The sequence below is a fragment of the Podarcis pityusensis genome (assembly GCF_964106645.2).
Source record: "Podarcis pityusensis genome assembly, chromosome: 10".
In the NCBI taxonomy this organism is placed as follows: Eukaryota; Metazoa; Chordata; class Lepidosauria; order Squamata; family Lacertidae; genus Podarcis; species Podarcis pityusensis.
The window spans coordinates 52,279,050-52,302,937 of record NC_138035.1 but is presented as its reverse complement, the minus strand read 5'-3'; the positions used below and the strand labels follow the sequence as shown (position 1 = coordinate 52,302,937).

Sequence of the window (23,888 nt, the reverse complement as noted above, 5' to 3'; positions counted from 1 at the left end):
GGAGTGTTAAGTATTTACACTACTTAATGATTTCCATTCAAACTAGTTAAATCTATGCATGTTTATTTTGGGCTAGATTATCACCTTAGAAATTTTGCAGGTGTTGTACTAATATTAACTTCATGGCATGCTTAATTTATAGTATACAAATCATTTAGCTATTGAACAAGCAGGTGCTGTTAAAAGGTATTGACACGTATATGCCTATTGAAATAGTTAAATGAAGTCGTAACAAAAAATGAAATGAAATGAAAATGTAAGAATAATTATTACAAAAAGTAACTTTGTGTTTAAAATATATAATGTTACCTACCAAGCCCTAGGACTAGTGATAACAGACATCTAGAATAGCTTTGGTTAAGACACTCTCACTCTCAGCTTTGTTAAGTGTGAGAGGTCATGAGACTGCACTTAGTGTTAGGCTTCTTTGACAATATGCTTTGAAGTAGATTATGTTACATGGTGATTGTACTTTTGTGAAGTTTCTGAACAGGTCTTTAGGGAAACTAAGTGGGCATCAAAGGAGCATTTCTTATTGTTTTGAGCATGCAAAACAGCAAGGGAAACATTTTTAGTCGAATTTTTCTAGAGCCACATTGTGTGCTTGTCAGCAAAGAGATATATTGTATTTATAGATGTCATATTTTTCCACAGGGGGAAAGTTTGAAAGGCATCATTGTTCTTAGCTAATTGTGTCAAGGCAATTGCTTGAAAAGTAAATGAGGATAAAGTGATAAATCTGGTGTATCAGCCTTGTGCATAATGTGGTAATCTATTCTAACCAATCCTGACTTTCAGAACATTCTTCTTTTCCTGAGTTGAAAGACTTCTTTGTCACCATAAAGAGATTGTTTCTGTGGAGTTACCATGTTTATCTGATCGGAACTGAGTACTACTAGTCTGATTATCAAATGCTGTGGCAGATTGCTAAGTCAAAATCATATCAGAGCATAGAAATAAAAAGTCAAAGAACAGTAAATATAAGGGCATATGCAGGGTAGAGGCAAGACCTTAAGGGAATCCTGGTACTTAACTCTTATAACTCTGAGAATCAGGAGTTATAGTAATGCTACTTTCTGCAACAAATGTCTGCTATTAAATATAATAGAACCATATTCTGAATAAGTAAGAGGTTCAAGCAACTAAGCAGATTTTCTTGCTTTTAAATAAATACAGGGAAGTATTTAACCCCTATTGTATAGCTACAAAGCCCTTGCTGATTGCACAGTGAAGCTTGGGAGGTCCAGAAGGATGTGATTGGCTCTTTAAAGGCAGCTCTCTTTTTTTGGTACCTCTTTAGCAGCAGCAGAATTCAGCAGCACAGGGATTTATTAGCAGGATTGCTATGAGAGGAAGACTTCTTAATCAAAGTTTTAACTTCTATATCCTGGAGATGAAAAGCAGAACAAAAGTGCATTCATAAGGTACCATACAGAATTATTTTGAAGGTATTACTGGTACATCTAGTTAATACTAAGTAGTTAACAAAATTTTGTTTTGCACCAGTTCATCAGTTTTGCTAACTGTGTTGAAATAGATGTTTTAAAAATGTGAAGACGAAACTAAATTGGATCTAATTAATTCAGTGCTTTACTGGGGGTTGAAATTGGCACCTTTATATTACATGAAGTTCATATAAAGGTATGGGCATGCTATCGTTATAAATTCCAAAAGCAAATGAAAAACAATTCTGGACCACCAAAGTTCATTAGCAAAGTTCCTGTTCTCTTCTATGCAGAAAGAAACTTACTTTGTATGTTGGAATATCTATTTAAGTTCTAATATTGGCTGATGAGAAAAGGAAAAGTTTCTTTCAATGTTGATTTTTGTATTTTTGTTCATATCTCATTCACTTGACTTTCTAAATATATTTTACACAGGCAATTATTTTCCTTCCAGTTACACATTTACCAACATTTAACATATCTGAAATTTCATTGAATTTTATACCTAATGCAAATCTTCATAACATATTTTAATTAATATACTATTTTCATGCACTAGAAAGCACAAAACTCAGTTGTGGTTTTGTTGTTACAGCTTCATTAAACCAGAAGCAAGTATGTCAACATTTTCTGTTTACTGTTGTTCCACTGTTGACTTGTAACTATTTGTATAATACATTCTTATTTACAACTGCTCATGTTTTGAACTATACTATTATTTGAAAAAACCTATCAGAATTTTTAATTTTATGTTAAGCTGATGTACTTGCAGTAGATAATCATGTTTTGTGCAGACTGTTTTTTTGTGCAAGATTGATGGGACATAGTTACATTAGGAGCCCGTCTTATGCTATAGAACCCCAAAGCTGAAAATGAACGTGCCTGCTATTAAACAAAAGTGAAATCACTGAGAAATCTGCTTGTAACAAATGTGTTGTATCCAAATCATATGAACAGTAGACTCATTAAAATAAATAGTTCATACTAGCTTGCTAAGGCTCCATTTCTAACCACGTGTATTCCAGTGTGAGTACCATTGAATTCAGTGGGGTTCACACCTAGGTAAGTGGAGTTAGGATTGCTGCTTAACTTTATGTCTAACAAAGTTAATAAAGTCCATTGATTTAAGTGGGTCTACTCTATGTATGATTTAGTACAGTACAGTGATACCTCAGGTTAAGTACTTAATTCGTTCCGGAGGTCTGTTCTTAACCTGAAGCACCACTTTAGCTAATGGGGCCTCCTGCTGCCGCCGCACCGCCGGAGCACAATTTCTGTTCTTATCCTGAAGCAAAGTTCTTAATCTGAAGCACTATTTCTGGGTTAGCAGAGTCTGTAACCTGAAGCGTATGTAACCTGAAGCGTATGTAGCCCGAGGTACCACTGTATAACCCATTGTATTTAAGTCTAGCATACAATAAAAGCATGATATTTGGGATTAATAAATATTCATACATCAAGAACCACAATGTAATGTGGGTTTTGAGATTCGTATCTATCTCACAACAGCATTATATATTTTGTCTTGATAGATATAACCAAGCAGTTAAAATCTGAACAATTCAGCAATTTAAGCATTCCTTTTTACACTATTGACAGTAAGTGTTATATAAGTCTATGCAGAGTTGCTGTTGTCTGTGTGAGCATGCTTTTTTAAAAAAAAATTGTGTACACCCGGAACAAATTAAATACGTATCCAGAGGGTCCACTGTATTTAACTATGACTAACGATAGAGTACTAACCTACTGTATAATGGTTGCTATCCAGTTAATCCTCAGTTAACTTGTGCTAAATTCAGGAAAGGATAAAATACTTTGCTTTCTGTTGGCATCTTTTCCCCTATTATGGTTTGTAACTGTATCATCTTCAACTTTTAAGGCAGGGATTCTCAAGCTTTCTACTCTCAATACCCACCTAAGACAATGACGCTGCAGTCCCTTTTGGGAGGCAGGGTGGGAGTTTGAACTGACATAGCTTGCATAGTTTGAACTGGCAATGCCAAAAGTGGTTCTGAGTCCACATAGTTTCACTTTGCAATACAGTCATACCTTGGAAGTCGAACGGAATCCGTTCCGGAAGTCCGTTTGACTTCCAGAATGTTCGAAAACCAAAGCATGGCTTCTGATTGGCTGCAGGAAGCTCCTGCAGCCAATCGGAAGCCACGGAAGCCCCATCAGAGGGTCGGCTTCCAACAATAGTTTGCAAACCGGAACAGTCACTTCCAGGTTGTGATGTTCGGGAGCCAAAACATTCGAGAACTAAACTGTTCGAAAACCAAGGTACGACTGTATTAGGTACTGTTTAATTAGCACAATCCTCAGTCTAAAAATGTGTATTACCTACTTGAATAAGAGCACCGTACTTGTAGCATGTGAAGGCATAGAGATAAAACTGAATGCTAAATCACAACCTGTTACCAGCATGCTGTCAACAGCAAAGGGATACATTTAATTGGAATTGAGAACTTCTTTCAGCTTGAGCAGGGCCACATTCCAGATAACAGTAGCACTAGAAGAGGAAAAAAACAAACATTTACTGGAAACATAGCAGATGCTGGGAGCTATTGCCTCAGTACAGTAACTCCCAGCAAAATAGTATGTACAGTTTAAAATATGCAATGAACAATATAAAAAATCATACTGTCCTTCTATTTCAGTTCCAATCATTTCTTGAAGACCAAGGGTTAAAAAAAGAGGTGATCAAACTCAGACTGACTCATCAAAGCCTAGCATTAAACAAAGGTAAAATCATTATTATTTTGTCTAATTTCTGGGATGTAGGTTATTGAGAAATTCTTGGACATCTTGTAGGAGAAATTGAATGGCCTTTTTCTGCTTTTTTATTTAAGATTTGGAGGCATAAGACATTTTTTGTTCAGAACTTTGTGACATGGTTAGTGGTCCTATGCTTGTTGCTACTGGCAGTGGGCCCTGCCACTGGTGCAGTAGGTGTTTTTACGAGGCTGTGACTGGCTTTGCCTGAGTCCTGAGTCAAATTGGGTCTATTTGAAGGGATTTGGGCATCTAGTAAGTCAGGTTGAGATAGCACAGACTACTTGGTTTGGATGTTTCAGAGCAACTTGTGTCTGTCAGGTAGCAGGGCATTGGATTGAAAAACATGTGGAAAGACCAAGACTTACCTGATCATCACCTGTGTCTTCTCATTTTAATCTATCTGTCTGTTTTAGGAGGTTGTGAATGTGACTCCTGAATTGATTAAGAAACAAGAATGCTCTTTCAACACATGTTTTTGATGCAGAGAGGTTCTTCTGCTCCTAGCATAACATTAATAGAATCTCTGTTGTATAAGATCTGTGGAAGCTGGTGTTAACTTTTGCCAGCTAGAAATTGATAGTAGGGGAAGTGATAGATGTTGTCTGGCAAATTGGGGTGGCTATGTGTCTTACTGTAGGACAGCCTTCTGTTTGAAGGCATCCCTTTATTTCAAAGAACTGCTTCATTATAATAAAACCTTTTTCGATACAACAGTTTTGTATCCAAAGTACACTGTTTGTATTTTCTTCCATCCAGGAATTGTTGTGCATTTGTTGTGTGATGAAGATGCAAAAAGGCTGTTTCTGATGTATCATTTTTGCACAAAAACAGGATGTGCAGGGAAAATGTGATATGGCTTTTGCAAGTTTTCATAAACTGCTCTCTGTTTTCAGTAGTCCTTTGACAATAAAATCAGCCAACTTATTTTACATACTGGATGAAGATGGTAATTTTATGTAAGCCTCTGTCCATTAACTACAACATTACTAGGCATATCTTGCAAGTTACTGAGAACTCATAGCAACATGCTGAATTGGTAAATAATTCACATTTATCTGGTGTTTGCCCCTCTTCCCTTGTGCCTTTTATATGTACTAGGCACTGCTCTTGGAAAGAAACTGTTGCTTGGAAAGAAACTTGTTTAAAAATGTTTTACGTGGTTTTTATTTAAATAAAATATTTATACTGAAGACTTTATCCCCCTTGCCTGCTTTTCCATCTCTGAGGCTTAGGAAACAATGGAAGAAACTGATCATAGATTAAAATCCTTACCAGCACCAGCACCAAGAGAGTAATATGTTGATCATATTTAATTGATCATTCAGTTTGGGGGCTTGGAAGGAATTTCACCCCAGAAGAGATCTGTAGAAAAAATTGAGATGGTTTATTTTTACAGGGGACGATAAACCATCTGGGTTTTTTTAACCAATGTCTGTCTTGGTATTGTTCTATCGAATAGTCCACCAGCTTTTTCTGGGTTTTCTGATCCTCAACTGCTAGAGCCAGGGCCGGATTTAGGTTTGATGAGGCCATAAGCTACTAAAGGTAAAGGGGCCCTTTATATAGCAAGGCGGGGCCCATTACTTACATCACATGAGCCTACACAACACAAAACACTGTTGCTGTATGTAGGTTTTATTTTATTTGTTTTTTATCATATTTTGGAAATGTACACCCAGGTTTTTTTTCCTTTACATTTTTTGGGGGCCCCCAAGAGAGTTGGGCCCTAAGCTATAGCTGGTTTAGTTTACAGTATACGTAAATCCGGCACTGGCTAGAGCAGATCAGCTAAGAAATCCACTGCAAAATAAGCAATCTATTTATTTGCAGCAGGGCTACATCATATTTTACACAAATGGGAAAGGACTTAGTGTTGTGATTGTTTTGAGCCATATAGGGCTTTGGTTTAGTATGCAATCACATTAGATAAATGGTATTTTAAAGTGGCACTTTGGCATGAGATACTCAGGTCTCCAAGTGCTTTGTTTTTTACAAGCCTTGTTTAAATTAATTCATAGATCTGAAAGGCTATAGAAGAATATCCCTTAGGAAGAAAATCATGAAAATGAGAAGGACATGGTAAGGTTGGTGTAGGATATTGATAGCCAGCAATGATCATTTGCAATGGGAAGTCCCTCTTCTCATTTCTATCTTCCGTGTATCCCAGAAATATTTTAATGTGGGGAGGAAGTTCAGTTATGATCCCAACTGTACCAAGATGAAGTTCATAAATATTATAAAATGGCAGAAGACTTAGAAGCTAACTGTTCAGGGCCCAGCTTCTTCACTTTGAACCTCAACTCTGTCTTCTCTTCCCCATGACTTATTAGCTTTCTGCTCAGTGCAACCTATCTCCTCCCAAACAGCAAACAATGGATTACAGTTTGGGCTTGGTCTTGATCCCACCCCCTAGGATCAGCTGTAGCAGGTGAAAGTAGTTAGCTAACAAAAACATGCCTTAACTTTGGCAGGCAAAGGCATGTCATACAAAGATAGGCTATGGATCTACTCTCCATGCCAAGTAAAGGGAATAATTGGATTAGCTATTGAATAATAATAATAATAATAATAATAATATAGCATTTATACCCCACCCATCTGGCTGGGTTTCCTCAGCCACTCTGGGAGGCTTCCAACAGAATATTAAACAGAATAAAGCTTCAAACATTAAAAACTTCCCTAAACAGGGCTGCCTTCAGATGTCTTCTAAAAGTCAAATAGTTGTTTATTTCCTTGACATCTGGTAGGAGGGCATTCCACAGGGTGGGCGCCACCACCAAGAAGGCCCTCTGAATGAAAGCCCATACTTCTGTGGGTGAGTAGCTGATAAGTTACCATCTGAAGACATCTTGCTCCTACCCGCCCCACCCCCCGGGTTTTAGTTTTTACAGAGCTTATGTGCCAAAGACATGAAAAACAGTGAACATAATTAATCTGGATTTTAGAAAAAGCTTTTGATAGTGCACTATCCTTCTGATCAGCTTACATAAGCAAAAAAGACTAGTAGGTTGGATTATAATAGAATGCAAAGGATATAGGATATTGGTTGAAGTTGGAGGAAGAGAAATGGTTTTCCTTAAGCATCACTGTTTTTGATTACTGGGTTTATAAAGTGCCTGAAAGTAATGCAATTTTTCAAGAGTTCTCCTGATATATTTGAAATGGCTAAGACAATAGCAAGTATAGATCAACATGTGCCACACCATAAGATTATCTGAAAAGATTTATAGTTGTGCCATGTCTATCAGCTCTTGTAAAAAAAAATACAGAGGATGACAAATCTCCAACAATCCAAACCAGAAACCATAATATGTTCTTGTTTATACAGCACACCTCACTTAAAGCATCAATTGTTAAAGGACACAAATCTAAACTACATACTATTATCATACTGTTATCTGTACAGTATATGGTTTCATGGTGTAGCCTTTAACCATTTCTTTGTGTGCCTTTATATGAGAAATAACCAACTCAATTAGAGCAAAACTAAGGGTGAATATCGCCTACTGTTTGTCATGCTTGAAACATACTGTGTTGGCCGTATATCTACATGGAGGGCAGTGAAACAACTCATAGGGGTGGGCAGATTGTTTGTGGCCTTTAGCATGACATGGCCACTGCAGAACTTGCATGGGCTCATCAGTGAACTTATTTACTTCCACTATAGTAAGTTTATATGTCAAAAGAGGTTCATATACCCTATCAGACCAGTCTATCAGCTCCAACAGGGATGATTCACTGGGGTTGATGGAAGTTGTCTTCCTCAGATGTACAGAAAGATCAGTTCGTAGCAGATCTTGATAGCTGGTGAAAGCCAATACAAAAAGTGCTGAATCAATATCTTGTATGAGCTTGTGCCAGTCTGATGTCCTCCAGATATTTTGTACTATTTTGTGCTAGGGCTGATGGGAGTTGTAGTCAACATCTGGAGGGCAGCATGTTGTGGAAGGCTGAACAAATTGTTTCTAGGGGACTCATAGTAAAAGAAACAGAGCTATGTTGGTAAAAATTAGAAATGAATATATACAGATCTTGGGATGTTTTTTGTAACATGTTCTTTTCCACCCTTAGGGTACCTAATAGGGAGATGATGCATGAGAAGTTTATTGGTATTAAGGAGAGGGCACATGGCCTGTCATTTTTATTCACCTTGTAAGTCAGGACCTGCTTAAATTGGATTCGTGCTACATGCTTGCAAAAATCCAATTCAAATTGTTTGCACTGTGCTATTGTCAGGGTTTTTTTGGCAGCAAGTTAATTTTAGCAATCAATATGTTATGCTATGTTACTGCACGCCTACATAACAGGGAGATTAAGTGGTTTATTTTTAAATCTCAAGTTATCGCTTGGAAAAAGAAATATGTCTTCAAAAGCTAAATTTTGGCAAATGTTTTTCATTTTTATTTTAATGAGCAAAGAAGGCATGAACACCTATTGCTATTCACCATACTACTCTCTAATTGTTAATTCCTTTATAAAAGAACAAAATGAATACTTCAGTAACCTTCGCAGTTGCTGTGTGGTGTAGAAATTGTCCAGTATATGTAATATCTATTCTTCAAACAATGGACTAGAGATTAAGCATTGCATCCAACTGTCATACTCAGAGTAGATGCACTGAAATCAGTGGACTCAAGTTAGTAATGTTCATTGACTTCTATAGTTCTTTTCCTCCAAGGTTCCTCACCAACAGCCTAAGGGATCTCTAGTCCCTAGATTGGCTAGAGCTGCCATGTCAATGAGGCAGACTGCAGCAGAATCTTCTGATGGTGGTGCCCCTACAAGCAACCCACCACCCCAGCCCCTGCCACCAAAGAAGCGAGGAGAAGCAGCAGCTTTTGGTGAGATCTTGTGTAACTGTTTGGAGATCTTGCTGCTGCCACTGCTTGTCTTCACTTTTCCTATGGTGGGGGGAACACCTTGCCTGCCTCCAAAGATGCAAGGATGCAGGGAGAAACACCTGCATCTTCCAGGTTCTAGCAAGATCTCACAGACCTCTTGCAATATGTTGCTGGAACCCAGAAACCTCATGACCCCAGTAAGCAAGGCTTCTGCCGAGGGGCAGATGGAGGCACAACACCTTCCTGTTTTGCCTCAGTTTGTGAGACCAGCACTGTAAATCATTACTTCCCATAAATGTCTGAAATAATTGCGGATAACAGAGTTCTATAGCAAATCTCATTTGAAGATACTGCCATGCACTTAAATTTAAAGCAGATACCAAGGGACTTGTGTTTTATTAATGTGCCATCTGAGTAAGGGGGGGAGCACATTATGTTTAGAGGATAATGAACATGATTGCACTTTGCGCCAGGGTAATGAAGTGTAGTATGTTGCATCTTATTTAAATAAGAAATGCTTTCATTGCTAGGTGAGAACTTTGCTTGCTAGCCTGGTCCAAAAATAGGATAGGCCTTTCCTTTAGGTCTCAGTGCAAAATCTACCATGACAAACCTACCATGTCGTCTCCCAGTACAATAGCTCTTCACTGATTCTCTCATTTAAAAGTCCTATAACCTTTATTTTTCACTCACTTTGGCATCTTTTGTTCTTTTGGGGAGCTATGACAACTGTTAACATGTACATGATTACACATGAAACAGGTCTACTCCTTTGAAATGCTCCTATCTCCGGTAAATCCCATGAGTTGGCAAGAGCTATTCAGCCTTTTTCGCACACAGTGATTTGCTGCTGGTGCATATTGTGCTGCCAGCAGCAGATCCTAACACAAGGGCAAAGCTCATAAAGGATCAATTTGGCACAGTTAAGCAACCTCGCTGCTTCAGAGCTTTCTGATTTGTTGTGAAACACTTACTTTGCAATCTCATCCAAATTTGTTGGCTGCTGATCAAGCTCTTACTGATTATATTGTGGTGCCAAACAGACCCCAGTTTAGTCATAGCTTTGAATAAAATCAAAGTGATACATCTTACCCAGACTGTCAAAGTACATATGCTTGTGACTTCATATACCCTTACAGAATTTCCAAGAGTAAGCAGGTTCATATATTAACTTTACTCAGTAATGTCATTCGTCTGGCATTAACACCACTTTTCAATAGCTCGGTGTTTTGTTTTGTATTTTACATGGTCTAGTAATATTGCAAGGCTTTGTTGCTTCACTAGAATGTTGATGACTAGTAGCAGTTTCCAAAGCCTGCTGAATGAATGGATAGTGTAACGTCAGTGCTTGAATGACAAAAGAATGGATACTCAAATAGAAATGGTGCATAGTTTCCAAAATTATGGCAATTCATGTGGTTTCCTGGCTCTTACAACTTTGGAATGAATTATTTGCTGTTCAACTTTGTAAGAGGTGTGATACAGGAAACACATTTCAGCATTGAAATTATGAAATGCTCACATCCATTCATCTGTCAGTGAATTCAATAGGTTGCGAAATATTATTAAAAGGAGTCAAAGTAGTACAAATGTTTTGAAAGATGATAGGTTTTCTGGTGTCAAAACATCTATTGAAAATAAATGTGGCTTTAAAGGTTTGAAAATATGCAAATGCTTAATGAACTAGGTTTATTAAGAGATCCATTTAATTGGCAGGATTTAATAAAAGCTATTTTAAAATGAAAGTAATTTGCAGCCAAATACTTCAATTTTGTCATCTACATACCTCAGTAAAAATAGTGAAATTGAAATGCAAGAAAAGTTCCATCTTGTAAGAGTTACTACTGAATTGTACATGGGATCTAGTTAAGAAATGAAACCTTTTGCTAAATAGTTAATCAGCTCGAAGGCTTCAATGGCTCTGGCTGGATAAAAGGTTTTATTATTCAGTTTAACCAATGGGAAATAATAACTTAAAAGGAAACATTTGCTTTGGCCTAGAAACCGTTCCATACCCTCACAAGTGTCCCAATTTCCCAGGGACAGTCCAGAATTACAGAAGCCATATTGGCTTTTGATTTGGTCCCCGAATGTCCCTATTTCCTCCACTAGTGCCACTATCACTGAACTCGGGGTGCTTGCCGGTGCTTGTCCCAAGTGATGACAATGGTGGCAGCGGTGGTAGCGGGGGAACATCCCATTGCCTCTCCATGGCTGCCACTTCTGGCCTTCTCCCTTGAGCAGCTGCTGGAGAGTGGGCAAGGAGAGGAGAGTCTGCAGCCACCGAGGTCTAGCCCAGTGTGAAGCACCAGGTTCTGAGGGGCAGGCAGATGGCAGAGCCTCCCTGGGCAGGAGGAAAGAGGGAGCGGAGCCGAATGCAAGGAGTCTTGATTGATATTTTTTCTAATGCTTTGTGTGTCCATGTCTAATTTTCCCCCTTTCTAAAAAGTATTTATTGGTGGGTGCTCTTCTTTATCTAAATCTACGCGGCTGGCGGTGTGGTGTAAACCACTGAGCCTAGGGCTTACCGATCAGAAGGTCGGCGGTTTGAATCCCCGCAGCGGGGTGAGCTCCCGTTGCTCTGCTCCTGCCAACCTAGCAGTTCAAAAGCACGTCAAAGTGCAAGTAGATAAATAGGTACCGCTCCGGCGGGAAGGTAAATGGCATTTCTATGTGCTGCTCTGGTTTCGCCAGAAGCGGCTTAGTCATGCTGGCCACATGTCCCCGAAAAACTGACTGCGGACAAACGTCTGCTCCCTCGGCCAGTAAAGCGAGATGAGTGCTGCAACCCTAGAGTCGTTCGCAACTGGACTTAACTGTCAGGGGTCCTTTACCTTTACTTTTTTTTTTAACCAAAGAATAAAATAAAATAAAATTGGGATTTAGGGGTTTTCTCATGATAGTGAAGGGCATGTGTGCTCATCCTTCTTCAGACAGGAAATGCTGGGGGGCCCCTCAAAAATAGGGGCCCAGGAGGGTCAGTTGTGTGGGGGGGGGTGAGAAATGTCCCTATTTTCATCTGAGGAATGCTGTTTTCACTCTTCTTTTTAGTAGTATGGATAAAGTGTGTCTGTTTCAGTCAAGTACAGTGGTACCTCGGGTTAAGTACTTAATTCGTTCCGGAGGTCCGTACTTAACCTGAAACTGTTCTTAACCTGAAGCACCACTTTAGCTAATGGGGCCTCCAGCTGCTGCTGCACCGCCAGAGCAGGATTTTAGTTTTCATCCTGAAGCAAAGTTCTTAACCTGAAGCACTATTTCTGGGTTAGCGGAGTCTGTAATCTGAAGCGTCGTATGTAACCTGAGGTACCACTGTACTGCTTTTAGTCAAGTACTTTCCTTTGGGGAGGGCAGTGCAGTGATTAACTGCACTTTCATCATAGCCAAGAAAATCCTCAGATTGGCCCACTTGAACTTAAGGTTTTGGCAGGCCATCAAGCCCAGCAGACTGGCCAGCCAGGGAAATTCTCAGATAGCCTACCAGCAACATGATCTCTGACTGCCCAGGGATGGCGGCTAGGAGCTCCTGGCATCATTGTGACACCATGTGATTGCTAGGTCCCGCCCACATATCAGATTTGCCCCATGAGTCTTATTCTGATAAGAATCTGGACCCATGAAATAAAAAACGTTCCCTGCCCCAGTACTAGGTATCTATCATGGCAGCAAAGTATCTGGAGTTCCATCTGCATAGCAGGGCTTCCACAAAATTCTATAGCCCCAGCCCATGAATAGGAGATTGCTCTGATAATGTGCAGAATATGTAACTTTATAATGCAGCTATTTATTCGTTGTATAACAACATGTGTCAAAAGTGTGGTGACTTTATCTCGTGGCCAAGAATATGCTCAGTTCAGCCGGAGCTGCAGTCTTACCTTTTCCCATTTATGTCACTATTCATCCTGAATACGATGAACCAGAACAAAAATTGTGCTGACAAATCTACAGAGGTGTTTTAGTTAAATATGTTCTATCATGAACCACTGAGGTATTTTATGTTTATAACAGATGACACTTAATAGCTACATACTGCAAGTTCAGCACTTGCATTCCCTTTGGCTCTAATATTAAAATCATATGACAAAATGCCCTGGTGTATGCTTCAGATTACACAATATTTCTATTCAGGTTGCTGCACTACCTGTCTTGAAAAAAATGGATTATGTGAATAGAGACTAGTCAGTGAATATTAGGTTGGTTGGTTTTGTTGTTGAATGTTACCAAGGCAATATTCAAAGCTTGCAAACATTCTGGATTATTTATGTCCAAACTTCTGCAATATAAGTCAGTCTCAGTCGCTTATGCGTGATCATGGAATAATAACACAGACCAACCTTTCGGGATTGTTGTAAGGGATACTGAGATAATGATATGGGTCACACGTCACTTTAATCTATAGTTAAGCTAAATGTTTAAATGTGAACATGTAACATGCTGGTGCTTAGAGTTCAAATTGTGGGTTGTTCATTCAAAAACAATGAGTGCTTCATTCTTAATGCACACTGCTGAAATTGTTAACAGCTGCCACAGTACTGCCAGGAGCTAAGCCGTGGTCTGTCATTTTGTTACATCTGCACCTAGGACTATAGTTTACTGTATTTCTTTCCAAACAAACCATGAGCTCAGGTTTGGACACAACACTTAAGCCAGACTGACAGGCTTAGCTTCTGGCACCATAGCAGGTACAGAGAGGAATGAAGTGCATGCTATTGCAGCAGCGTACAACAGCGTACTTCACATTTGCATTCAAACCATGTTTTAGTTTAACTATTCTTTAAAGTAATGTGCAAACAAGGCGAATATATGCAAAGTGTGTCCAACGCTGAGCACACTACATTGGAATTATTATGTATCATGGGATGAGTTTAACTCAGAGAAAACCCATTGGAATTAATGAAAATGGCTAAATTAAGGCTATTAATTTCAGTATCCTTCTTGTTAAATCCAGGGAATGTCTCCTCTGCTGTTTCTGTGTGCAGAGAGTTAAAAGGATTTTTTGGTGGAGAAACAGACTCTTTAAGAGGCAGAAAATAGTTGTCCAAGTTACTCTGCTTGAGAATTAAATACCGTGAATCACTATCCATATCTGGACAAGTGGGTCTTTTTGCTCTTCTCATTTCTGGAATTCTACGTGTATCAGCCAAGCCGTACTTCTTGGGTCAATTGGTTGAGTTCCAAATCTACAGTCTCATCCAGTCCTGATTGATCTACAGCTACTTTGTGGGCAGCAAGGCAGTAGAGAGGAGGCTAAAAAGATAAAAGCAAAAACCAAAGAGGGCATTCTTTCAATGTAGCCTCTTTGGCCAACAGCAATTTTTCCTCTCCTTCAGTTTGTTTAAAATATAGGGGGTCAAAGGAATTAAAATGGATTTTTAAAGATTAAAAGGTTTTTAAGGTTAAAAGTCCTTAAAATAAGTTTTTTAAATGTGGAGAAATAGCCAACAGGAAATCAGGGCGGTGGCTGCAAGGCTGGTAGGCTTCATTAAAACTAATTTACAACTCTGGCTTCACAAATTATATAGTGCAAATTCCTGAGGCTGTTGGAACACATAAAACAGCCTTGCCTTCGATAAGAAGAATTTTAAAAAGAATAAAAGAGAGGGGAAGAAGCCAGCAAAGCAAACCCCCGTCATGTACCAGTAATTGAAAGAGAATTTGATGATCTCTGATATGCATGTCTTACCTTGGCGCCATCTTTCAGTGTGTCAGTAAAATTTCATTGAATGCATCAATGATCTTGATACTTTACAAAAGTTTCAAAGGCTTAGTTCCAAATATGCAGCTATATATATATATGTAGGTGGTTACTTGAAATAGAGGCGACATCATTTTGTAAACTGTAGACGTGAAGCAACTGCTGCTGTTGTCATAGCAATTTTACCATGCACTTGTAAGCCCTTCATGTGGTTCCATTTCAGGTGGCCACCTGAATGACCTGGAAAATTAATGCAGATTTGATTATGGAGTGGCACCTTGTCTAAGGACCACTTTTATTTCTTTCTCCACCTCTCCCCCCGCTTCACTGGAAAGGCACATAAGAAAAAGTCCTTATGAGCTCTGTTTGGACATTATATCACTATGTGAAAGTGTATTCATAAGATGCACATGCATCTTAGCCCTAAAAAAAACCCAGGCACCTCAATCACATGGAATGAACCCTCTGGGATCTTTCAAACCTTCTAATGAACACGCACAGGTCAGGCACTCACTATCCTGTTTTTCCTACCCACCTTCCTTGCACAAATCTGAAAAGACCTACTAAGTCAGTCCATTGTTATCTCTAGGTCAGAAGGTGGGTGACTCACTGCTTGATCTGAGTGCCTTTTGAACATGTGACCTCCTTCCTGCAAAATATGTGGTCTGCAACTGAAGTAGAGTTCTCGCCCCCACCCCAGCAGTGGCAGCATTGGCTGTTGCTTCCATGCATTTGTACATGGAATGAAAAGGAGTTCCCGCATATATAACCCAGATGGTACAATTGTTACACATTATGGTTCACATCCTGATTTCTGGTGCACTTAAACTGAATGTCTGAATCAGCCATAATTCAAGGGTTGTAGTAGCCTGATTATGTGTTCCAAACCATTGCTAACGCTTGTTTGGTATTACTTGGTTTCCAGATTATACGACTTCACAAACCCCATTTCCAGAAATCTCCTGCTAATAAGAAAGGAAATTTGAGCTTGTTTTAATTCTACTGGGCATTTCCTAATACATATTGGAATGGAGTGGAGCAGCAGCATCTCTGAAAGCAGACTTTCCCTGGTTCTCATTTTTTGCCAAATTATTACAGCATTGGATGTACCACTTGATCGTAAGTATTAACACCTTTTTAGTCCAAAGAATGGTGTTGCGTACCTTTATATTGTTGTAGAACAGGGCTTTCCAACATGGCACCTTCCAGATGTTGTTGGAATACAGTATCATCCCTGACTGTGGCCATGTCTGCCTCAAATGATAACTGGAGGCTCAACAGCATATGGAAGGCATTACATTGGCCAGCTCTGTTACAGGGAAACAAACTGATAACCTAAATTAAGCTCATAAACAAGCAGCATGCTATTACCTTATGGAAAAAACACATCTGTGTGTATATTTCACACTCCTCACTTCCTTTAGCTGTGGAAAGTTCCAAGGCAGCCATTCACAGTGTCATTTCCTTGTGAGAATTAAGTACTAGATGCTTAAAAGCAAACTAGGCATTAAGGTAACAGACTGGTCAAAAGCCCAGGACATTTGCATTTTGGACAGCAGCTTCACTTTTTATCTTTTATGCAAATGTTTTATTTGTTATGTCATGAAACTGTAAAACTATAAACACAAAGTTACGTTTTTTCCTATAGCATGAGTACATTTACAATAAAGCTAAGTAGTATTGGTTTAGTCCTACAATATTGAGGAAGGCTCTCACATTTAAATTAATATATTTGGTAATGGAAATAGCATAGCTAATAACATGTCCATGTTGTCGATGGAATAGCAGGTATCTTCGGCCATTTCAGACCCAGGACAATTTTTTAACTCAAATGTGAATTTGGGACCCATTTCTTATTTATTTATTTTTAGCGTATATTGGGATGGTGTTAGTGCTCCGGTTGCAACTCACCTTGGATCAGGCTGCAAGTGGGTCCTGATCCCCCATCTGAAGACTAGTGGAATAGATGCTGTTTGTATTTTTAAAATGCAGTCTTAAGTGCTTAGCTGCTCTTCCATCTGGACCTATGCACAAATTGATTTTTGCCCGCAGCATGAATGCAATGCATTCCATTAATTCCATTTCCCTACCTCCTCAGAACCTTAGTATCAATAGGGCATGTTCTTTATAGGTCAGAGTAACAAACAGTGTTTGTACTTCAAAAGTCAACATTTGACAAGAGCCTCATACATTGGATTGTGTGAGATTCCACGCTGAATCTTGAAACATTTACTGTTTGAGTAACAATTGTTGAAAATACCTTTAGTGTCAGTGATCTGTATATTTCCCTCAATACCTTCTCTTTCTAAGGTTTAACTTTTTCTTCTTACTAACAAATAATTTTCTTTAATTCATGATTACAATTCACCTGCTGAATCTGATGCGGGGGAAAAAAAGCAAAACTTCTTGAAGAATGTAAGTTTTCTGCCCACTAACCTAGACAATAAAGTTTACACTGTGTGTGTATTAATATTTTTTTAATGAGTGTGGAATCCAAGTGACATGATTTTTGTATGTGGTGTTGTTTGCTGTTATTAATGTTGTTGTGTATAGATGATTGATGGAAAGCAGCATTGTGGAAATTATAGCCGGTAGCAACTTTGGAATGGGTTTCTTTTAAATGTTCAAATATTTATTTTTGGTGCCCAAAAGGGTATGTGTTTTTGTTTTCAAAAAGGTGCAATGCCACCTTTCCCTTTCAATGATGTCCCAAGTTTCAGGAGTTACATTGATTGTGTCAGCTTCTGCTTGTAATCTGACCTAGTCAGTTTCACCATTTAGTTAGGACCAGGAGAAGTGACTGCAGTTAGAAAAATGGAACCAAGAGAAATGTTCCTGTTTGCATTGCACCTCTTCTTCATTTTGTGGCTATTAAGTTGAGTCAGCATTAAGCATAAAGCTGTTCCTATAGTTCCAGGTAAATCATCTATACACAGCCTGTGTGTTTGCTCATGTTTTCTCTTGCTGTTAGATTTACAAGCATGCCCTACTAGAATTTGGTTCCTCCCAAACTCCATAGACATGGTTTCCCACAAGCATGCATTACATCACAATTCTTTTTTAAGAACAGCCTTTTTGATGTGGTTCACCCATCACTTGAAACTATTGTTTCAACAGCCTGTGGTGTACCCCTGTTCAGCATATCATAAATGAAACAAGCCAGAGAATATCTTGCCATTATGTGCAAACCTTTGTTTCTGATTTGTTTGTCTCCTAACATACCACGAAGATAAGTCAAGGACAAAGCTTGGATTATTGTTGTTTGTTAGGACAGAGTTAGACAGACTAGCTACTGGTTCGTTTTCCCCACAGCTCAGAATGTAAAGAGGCAGGGTTTCATCCCATTTTCATCACAATCGATGCTGTTTCCATTTCACTACAGTTCGGCTACTGCTAACATCTACATTATTCATCTCACTTTCTGGTGTTGGCTGAAACAAACGTTAATTATGTAATTAAGCATGTAATTAACTTCAGTGCATTCCAGTGAAAATCAAACATGAAAAACAGCACAAAATTTGCCTAATTATTCACGTAACATTCAGACTAAAAAAAAAAGTTACCAAATGCCACTTGTATTTCCTTGCATGATTTCTATTCCTGACTTCAGTTGAATATGCAAATTGTGGCAGTTTCCACTTCCGTTTCTGACAAAATTTCCTACTATCCCTACCTAATATCCCTAAAAGAAGGAGGGGGGAGAACCATAGAGACTTTTGATGCTCAGCCACATTAAACCATAATTTAATTTAATTTAAGCTGTGGTTCAATGTGATGCATGACTGGGCCCTTAATGGTTCAGTAATATTAATACTTTACTAAATAGGGATGCAGGTGGCGCTGTGGGTAAAACCTCAGTGCCTAGGACTTGCTGATTGTATGGTTGGCGGTTCGAATCCCCGCGGCGGGGTGAGCTCCCGTCTTTCGGTCCCAGCTCCTGCCCACCTAGCAGTTCGAAAGCACCCCTAAGTGCAAGTAGGTAAATAGGTACCGCTTTATAGCGGGAAGGTAAACGGCGTTTCCGTGTGCTGCGTTGGTGCTGGCTCGCCAGAGCAGCTTCGTCACGCTGGCCACGTGACCCGGAAGTGTCTCCGGACAGTGCTGGCCCCCGGCCTCTTAAGTGAGATGGGCACACAACCCTAGAGTCGGACACGACTGGCCCGTACGGGCAGGGGTACCTTGACCTTTACCTTTACTTATGATAGCAAGCATTAAAAACATCTCCGAGCAGGGCTGCCTTTAAATGTCTTCTGAAAGTCCAGTAGTAGTTTATCTCCTTGAGATCTGATGGGCATGTGGGAGTGACTGCTGAGAAATTCAGGGCCCATATGACTACCCTATTTCTCCAATCTTACTGCAAATTTAGAAGGGCTAAGCCAGGTGGTTGGTCAAAACTTTCCATTTTTACTTTGGAAATGAATTGCAGTGCAGGTGAATTTTAAGCAAAGATCAGATCCCCACTGCATGCACAGAACTGGCAGGGCAGGTTTGTTTGGCCTCGATGTGTTCATAGTACTTTTAGTATTATCTTCAGCAATGAGATGTCTAGTATATCTTATCACACACTTTTATAATGTGCCATATATTGTTTTATATAAATACAGTACTGCTAACGATGTACAAAGGAAAGATTAGGACAGCCACCTAGAGACGCTCAGGAAGAGTTCACTTACTAGAAATAACTTATCAACCTAATTTCTTTCTGCAATAAGAAAGAGAGAGAAAAGATCTCTACAGAAATTGTCACATTAGCACAGTCACTCATACACATGTAGAATCTGGTATCTTGGTGATCATTTCATGGTAACAGTATCAAAAACAGCTACTTGATAATCTCTGTGAGCAGGTGCAGATGCTTATGTACACACAGTAGGGCTTTCCTTTGGTAATGAGAAAGCCAGTTGTGATCTAAGAGTTCTCAGACTATTAAAAATGCTAGTCTTCTTGGTGTTACATGAAACTATTTTCACTCTCATTAATTTGCACGCCAGTCTAATCAAACAGAAATAGCCGCTTGTGATTTAAGAACAAATTCCTTGGCATCGAGTCCTGTTAGTTATTTAACAGGATTTATATAGTACCGGTTAATCATCAAAACCCCTAGGAAGTTTACATAAAATATAAAATACCCATTAAAATATGCAGAAAATCAGATTTTAGATTAACCTAATTAAAATACAAAATCAGCAGATTTGAAATATATGTTGTAAATGCATATTAAAGCACATGTCAAAAGCCAAATACGTGTCCTTTGCTGAGAAGGTCAAATGGTAGAGGGAACCCAATCTAGCACTTGGCAATACAGTGTGTTCTTGCATTGGCACACTGGTGAAAGCTCATCTGGCCAGCTAGAATACAGTGACAACTTGCACTGTACATACTTAGGCTTTTTTTCCCTCCAAAAAGTATTGCAAATGAGACCAGTGGATACAATCTGGATCTTCCCTACATGAATTAATTATACACTTGTAGAACATACAAAGAGGGCTTTAGTGATAGTCTGGTAAGGCAGAGGTTTTCAACCTTTCTGTGTCCATGGCTCCCTTGACCAACTACATTCTTTCTGTGACACCCCTGTGGGGCTCAGGAGCCCAGTTATGTCATCCCATGACTGCAGAGCTGGCAGCCTCTCATCCTTTTTCGAACACCCTCCCTTGTGGAGTGTTCCCTCAGCCTCTTCTCCTCTCCTCTCTCCTTGGGAGTCCTCTGGGCAGCTGCTACTGCTGCCCCTGGTCTCTGAGCTGTCCCCCCTCCACTCCAAAGAGAGCTGTGCCAGCTCCAGAGGCATCATTCGCCTGGGGAGCTTGTAGCCAGGGCTGCTGCAACAAACAGCTGTGCAAGCCTTTGGGAGGCAGAGACTCAAGAGCGCATCAGAGGAGGGAGAAAAAGGGATGGAGGCCAGTGTTGTCTGCGGCACCCCTGACCATCATTCAAGGCACCCCAGGGTGCCATGGTACACTGGCAAAATGATGATCATATGCAATTGCCTATAATAAGAAATGTCAGAGATTTTGTTTTATAAACTCAAACTGTAGTCCTAGAGGCATGCAACGGTAACATTCGCCCTTAAACTCATGTGAATTTAGTCTCCTGCAGATTTGTACAGGATTGCAGCACACTAGATGTTTGTGATTAACAGCACTATTTCTGTGATTTGCTTCTTTTTAAACTTTTTTTTTTTACAAAAGTGGTTTTGTGCTTCTTTTAGAAGATATAATTGAATATTTCCTTTTACTTTTTAATTATATTTCATAAAAAGTACCACAGCCTCCGACAATAACACAACAGTCTCCAAAAGACTATATTGTTGATCCAAGGGAGAATATTGTAATACAGTGTGAAGCAAAAGGAAAGCCACCCCCTAGGTAAGTACTGGTTTTGTTGTCTTAACTTTGTATACATCCAATTGTTTAAAAAAACTTAATCTCAGCAAAATAAATAATGCTATGCCTGTGATTATTATTATATGTCTTTGCAAAATAGCCTATCATATACATAGTTCTATCATTAAAAAAATGCAAAGAGCATTTGTGAGGTGACAAAGTGCTAATTGTGCTATTGTTCATGTATGTGGAACACTTCCAGATGTGGTCCCAGTCACAGTGCCTCCTTTCCCTGACCTAATGCTATGTGAGGTGTGACAGAACAAATGCAAGCAGATGATGATCTGGATAAAAATTGGTCACAACTTTATTGATTACAAATGTAGGTAGAACTTTGGCTCAGGCATTTGGTGTATATGCAGTCCAGCCTCCTGCTGGAGGGACAGAACTGCTGCAGGGACAAGCCAGGATTATAGACTCTCTAAGATGTTGATCTACTGAGTTGGCCATCCCAAGGCTGCTGCTGGAAATTCTATGGCCTATTTGTCCTATGCTTGGCTTCTGGACAGGAATTTCCACCGTGACCCCTCTAATGGGGTACCCTGCCTATGCCACTGATAGAGTATTGTGTGATGCACCACTTCACCCAGCGTCTGAAGACTAGGATTCCACCCAGTGCTTCAGACAGGGTAACAGCCAATGCCTGGCCAGCCAGCAAGGCACCACCCTCCATAGGGGGTCTGTGATTGGTCTATTCCAGTGGTGTCCAAACTTTTTTCAAAGAGGGCAAGATTTGATGAAGTGAAGGGCCGTGAGGGCTGACCAAATGGCCGACCAAAGTTATTTTAAGGATTGAAGCTCTTGAGCTTTTTTTTTAGGATTTTACCCCAGGGAATAAACTGCCACAGGGGCCGGATTAAACCGACTGGCAGGCCAGATTAGGCCCCTGAAACGGACTTTGGACATGCCTAGTCTATTCAAGTATGTCCTGCCTAGCAGAATGACACCTCCCCCCCCCCCAATCCTGCCGTCACAGGGGAATTCACTCAGAAGAGGCCAGCAAGCAAGCATGGCCTGGTTGCCGGGGATGAAGGGGCTGCGACCATTGCCCCCATGGATGCAGTGAGCGGCCATTGAAGTTGCCCCAAAGGCCTCATAAAGCTTGGAAATTTTCAGAACATCTCTCCATGAGGAGCAGTGAGTTGCCACCAGAAGGAAATACAGCCAAAATGCTGCCTTCTGCTGTATGGGGTAAGGACTTGATCCTGGCCTCAGCAGAGAACTTAGTATTCTTTAGCATGCTGACTATACAATCGCAAGGCTTGGTGAAAGCATTCTCATTATTTTTGTCAGATGTATACTGTCATACTGTCAGATGTGATAGTATGAGATTTAGCAGATCTGCTGTAGACAGAAGATGATGAACTTTCTAAAAAGGTGGCACTAGCTATTTATGCAACTTGAAGAAACACAGGTTTTACAAATAGCATCTTTACACATATACAGTAGTAGCAGACCTTTACTCTTAAACAGAGGCTAGGAAAAGCTTATAGAACATAACTGTGATCCAGATATCCATTGGGCATAGGGTTTTGGAAGTCTGTGGAGGTCTGTGGACATAGCGTTCTTGCAGGTAGTGAAAATTCCTACAACACTTTTGAGGCAACACTGTCTGGAATAGCTGTCTCACTTGTTTATTTGTTTTTCACATTTTCCAGTTGGATATTTATTAACATTGTCAACATTTTGTTTCACCAAAGGTATACATTATACACTAAAGATTATACATTATCTGATAGCAAATGTCTCTCCCCCCCCCCCCCAATAACTAACTTCTTCAACTTTTCCCCACAATTGATAGCTTCTCATGGACACGCAATGGAACTCATTTTGACATCGATAAAGATGTACGGGTAAGAATGAAGCCTCACTCAGGAACCCTTATAATAAATATTATTAATGATGAAAATGGAGGAAAGGCAGAAACGTATGAAGGAATTTATCAGTGCACAGCAAGAAATGAACTTGGAGCAGCAATTTCCAATAATATTGTTATACGGTCATCTAGTAAGTTGAATATTAGAAATTTCTTAAACTTGAAGCTCTTACTACTTGTTAGCATATTTATTTACTTAATTTTCTTTCTCAGGAACCCTTATAATAAATATTACATTATTTTCTTTCTTCTTTTCTTAAAAAAGACATCTTTTTAATCATCAAAGCAATCTTATTAGAAGGTAATGATATTTGATACTATAGTTTAGCACTGTACTGCATGAAAAACTACCCATCTTCTCCGAAGTTTTTCTTAGTAAGTTAAGCATGCAAGATTTCCCTTCTTTTTCCAGTATGTTTAGAACTGGGTATTGTATAAAGCATCACAATTAGAACAAAATATTTTATACTTGAGTATTATATGTATTTAACAATTACATACTGCTGAAATGTACGTTTTAAAAAATGAGACCAAAGAGGTTGGAATATACATCAGTGAAGTAGTCTCATAAGAATTTTTGTTTCCTTAAGCAGTCATATCTTCATCTCAGATATGTTCTCTTAATAGTTTAGGATGAGGTGGTAAACAGATGATCCTAATTCATTTCACTCTAGCATGGCAGGCAAATACCTCAAAATGCTGCATAACGACATATGATTCACTTTACATGTACTAAAGTAGTATTGAAATCAATAAAACGTAAGGATGTATAACTGTGCTGAAGATGGCATACTTAATTTGCTCTCCCATTCATCTATATTTTTGTAACTACCTACTCCTGTAATGTGTAATTAGGAGTCCATTATCTTAATG

The 23,888-nt window shown here is 39.3% G+C and overlaps 1 protein-coding gene and 1 long non-coding RNA gene across 20 annotated transcripts in view; one reads left to right on the top strand and one right to left on the bottom strand.

Annotated features, from left to right (window-relative positions):
* The window catches only part of NRCAM (neuronal cell adhesion molecule), a 135,303-nt gene that overhangs the window by 45,133 nt on the left and 66,282 nt on the right, over nucleotides 1-23,888 (top strand). For 18 of the 19 annotated variants that reach the window (XR_013990901.1, XM_081022275.1, XM_081022279.1 and 15 more), the window contains exons 2-6: nucleotides 4,103-4,187; nucleotides 15,682-15,875; nucleotides 17,154-17,171; nucleotides 21,016-21,121; nucleotides 22,941-23,146. Coding sequence is in view for 18 of the 19 variants with exons in the window: in XM_081022275.1 (XP_080878401.1) it covers nucleotides 15,785-15,875; nucleotides 17,154-17,171; nucleotides 21,016-21,121; nucleotides 22,941-23,146 (421 nt within the window). In the remaining variant the exon portion in view is untranslated. The remainder of the gene's footprint in view (nucleotides 1-4,102; nucleotides 4,188-15,681; nucleotides 15,876-17,153; nucleotides 17,172-21,015; nucleotides 21,122-22,940; nucleotides 23,147-23,888) is intronic. The other variant, XM_081022283.1, reaches the window with a different exon arrangement.
* On the bottom strand, nucleotides 5,498-12,570 carry LOC308486093. The gene is made up of 3 exons (XR_013990945.1): nucleotides 12,543-12,570; nucleotides 7,919-8,024; nucleotides 5,498-5,582 (listed from the first exon to the last, which is right to left on the bottom strand). It is a non-coding gene; the product is annotated as an uncharacterized lncRNA (long non-coding RNA).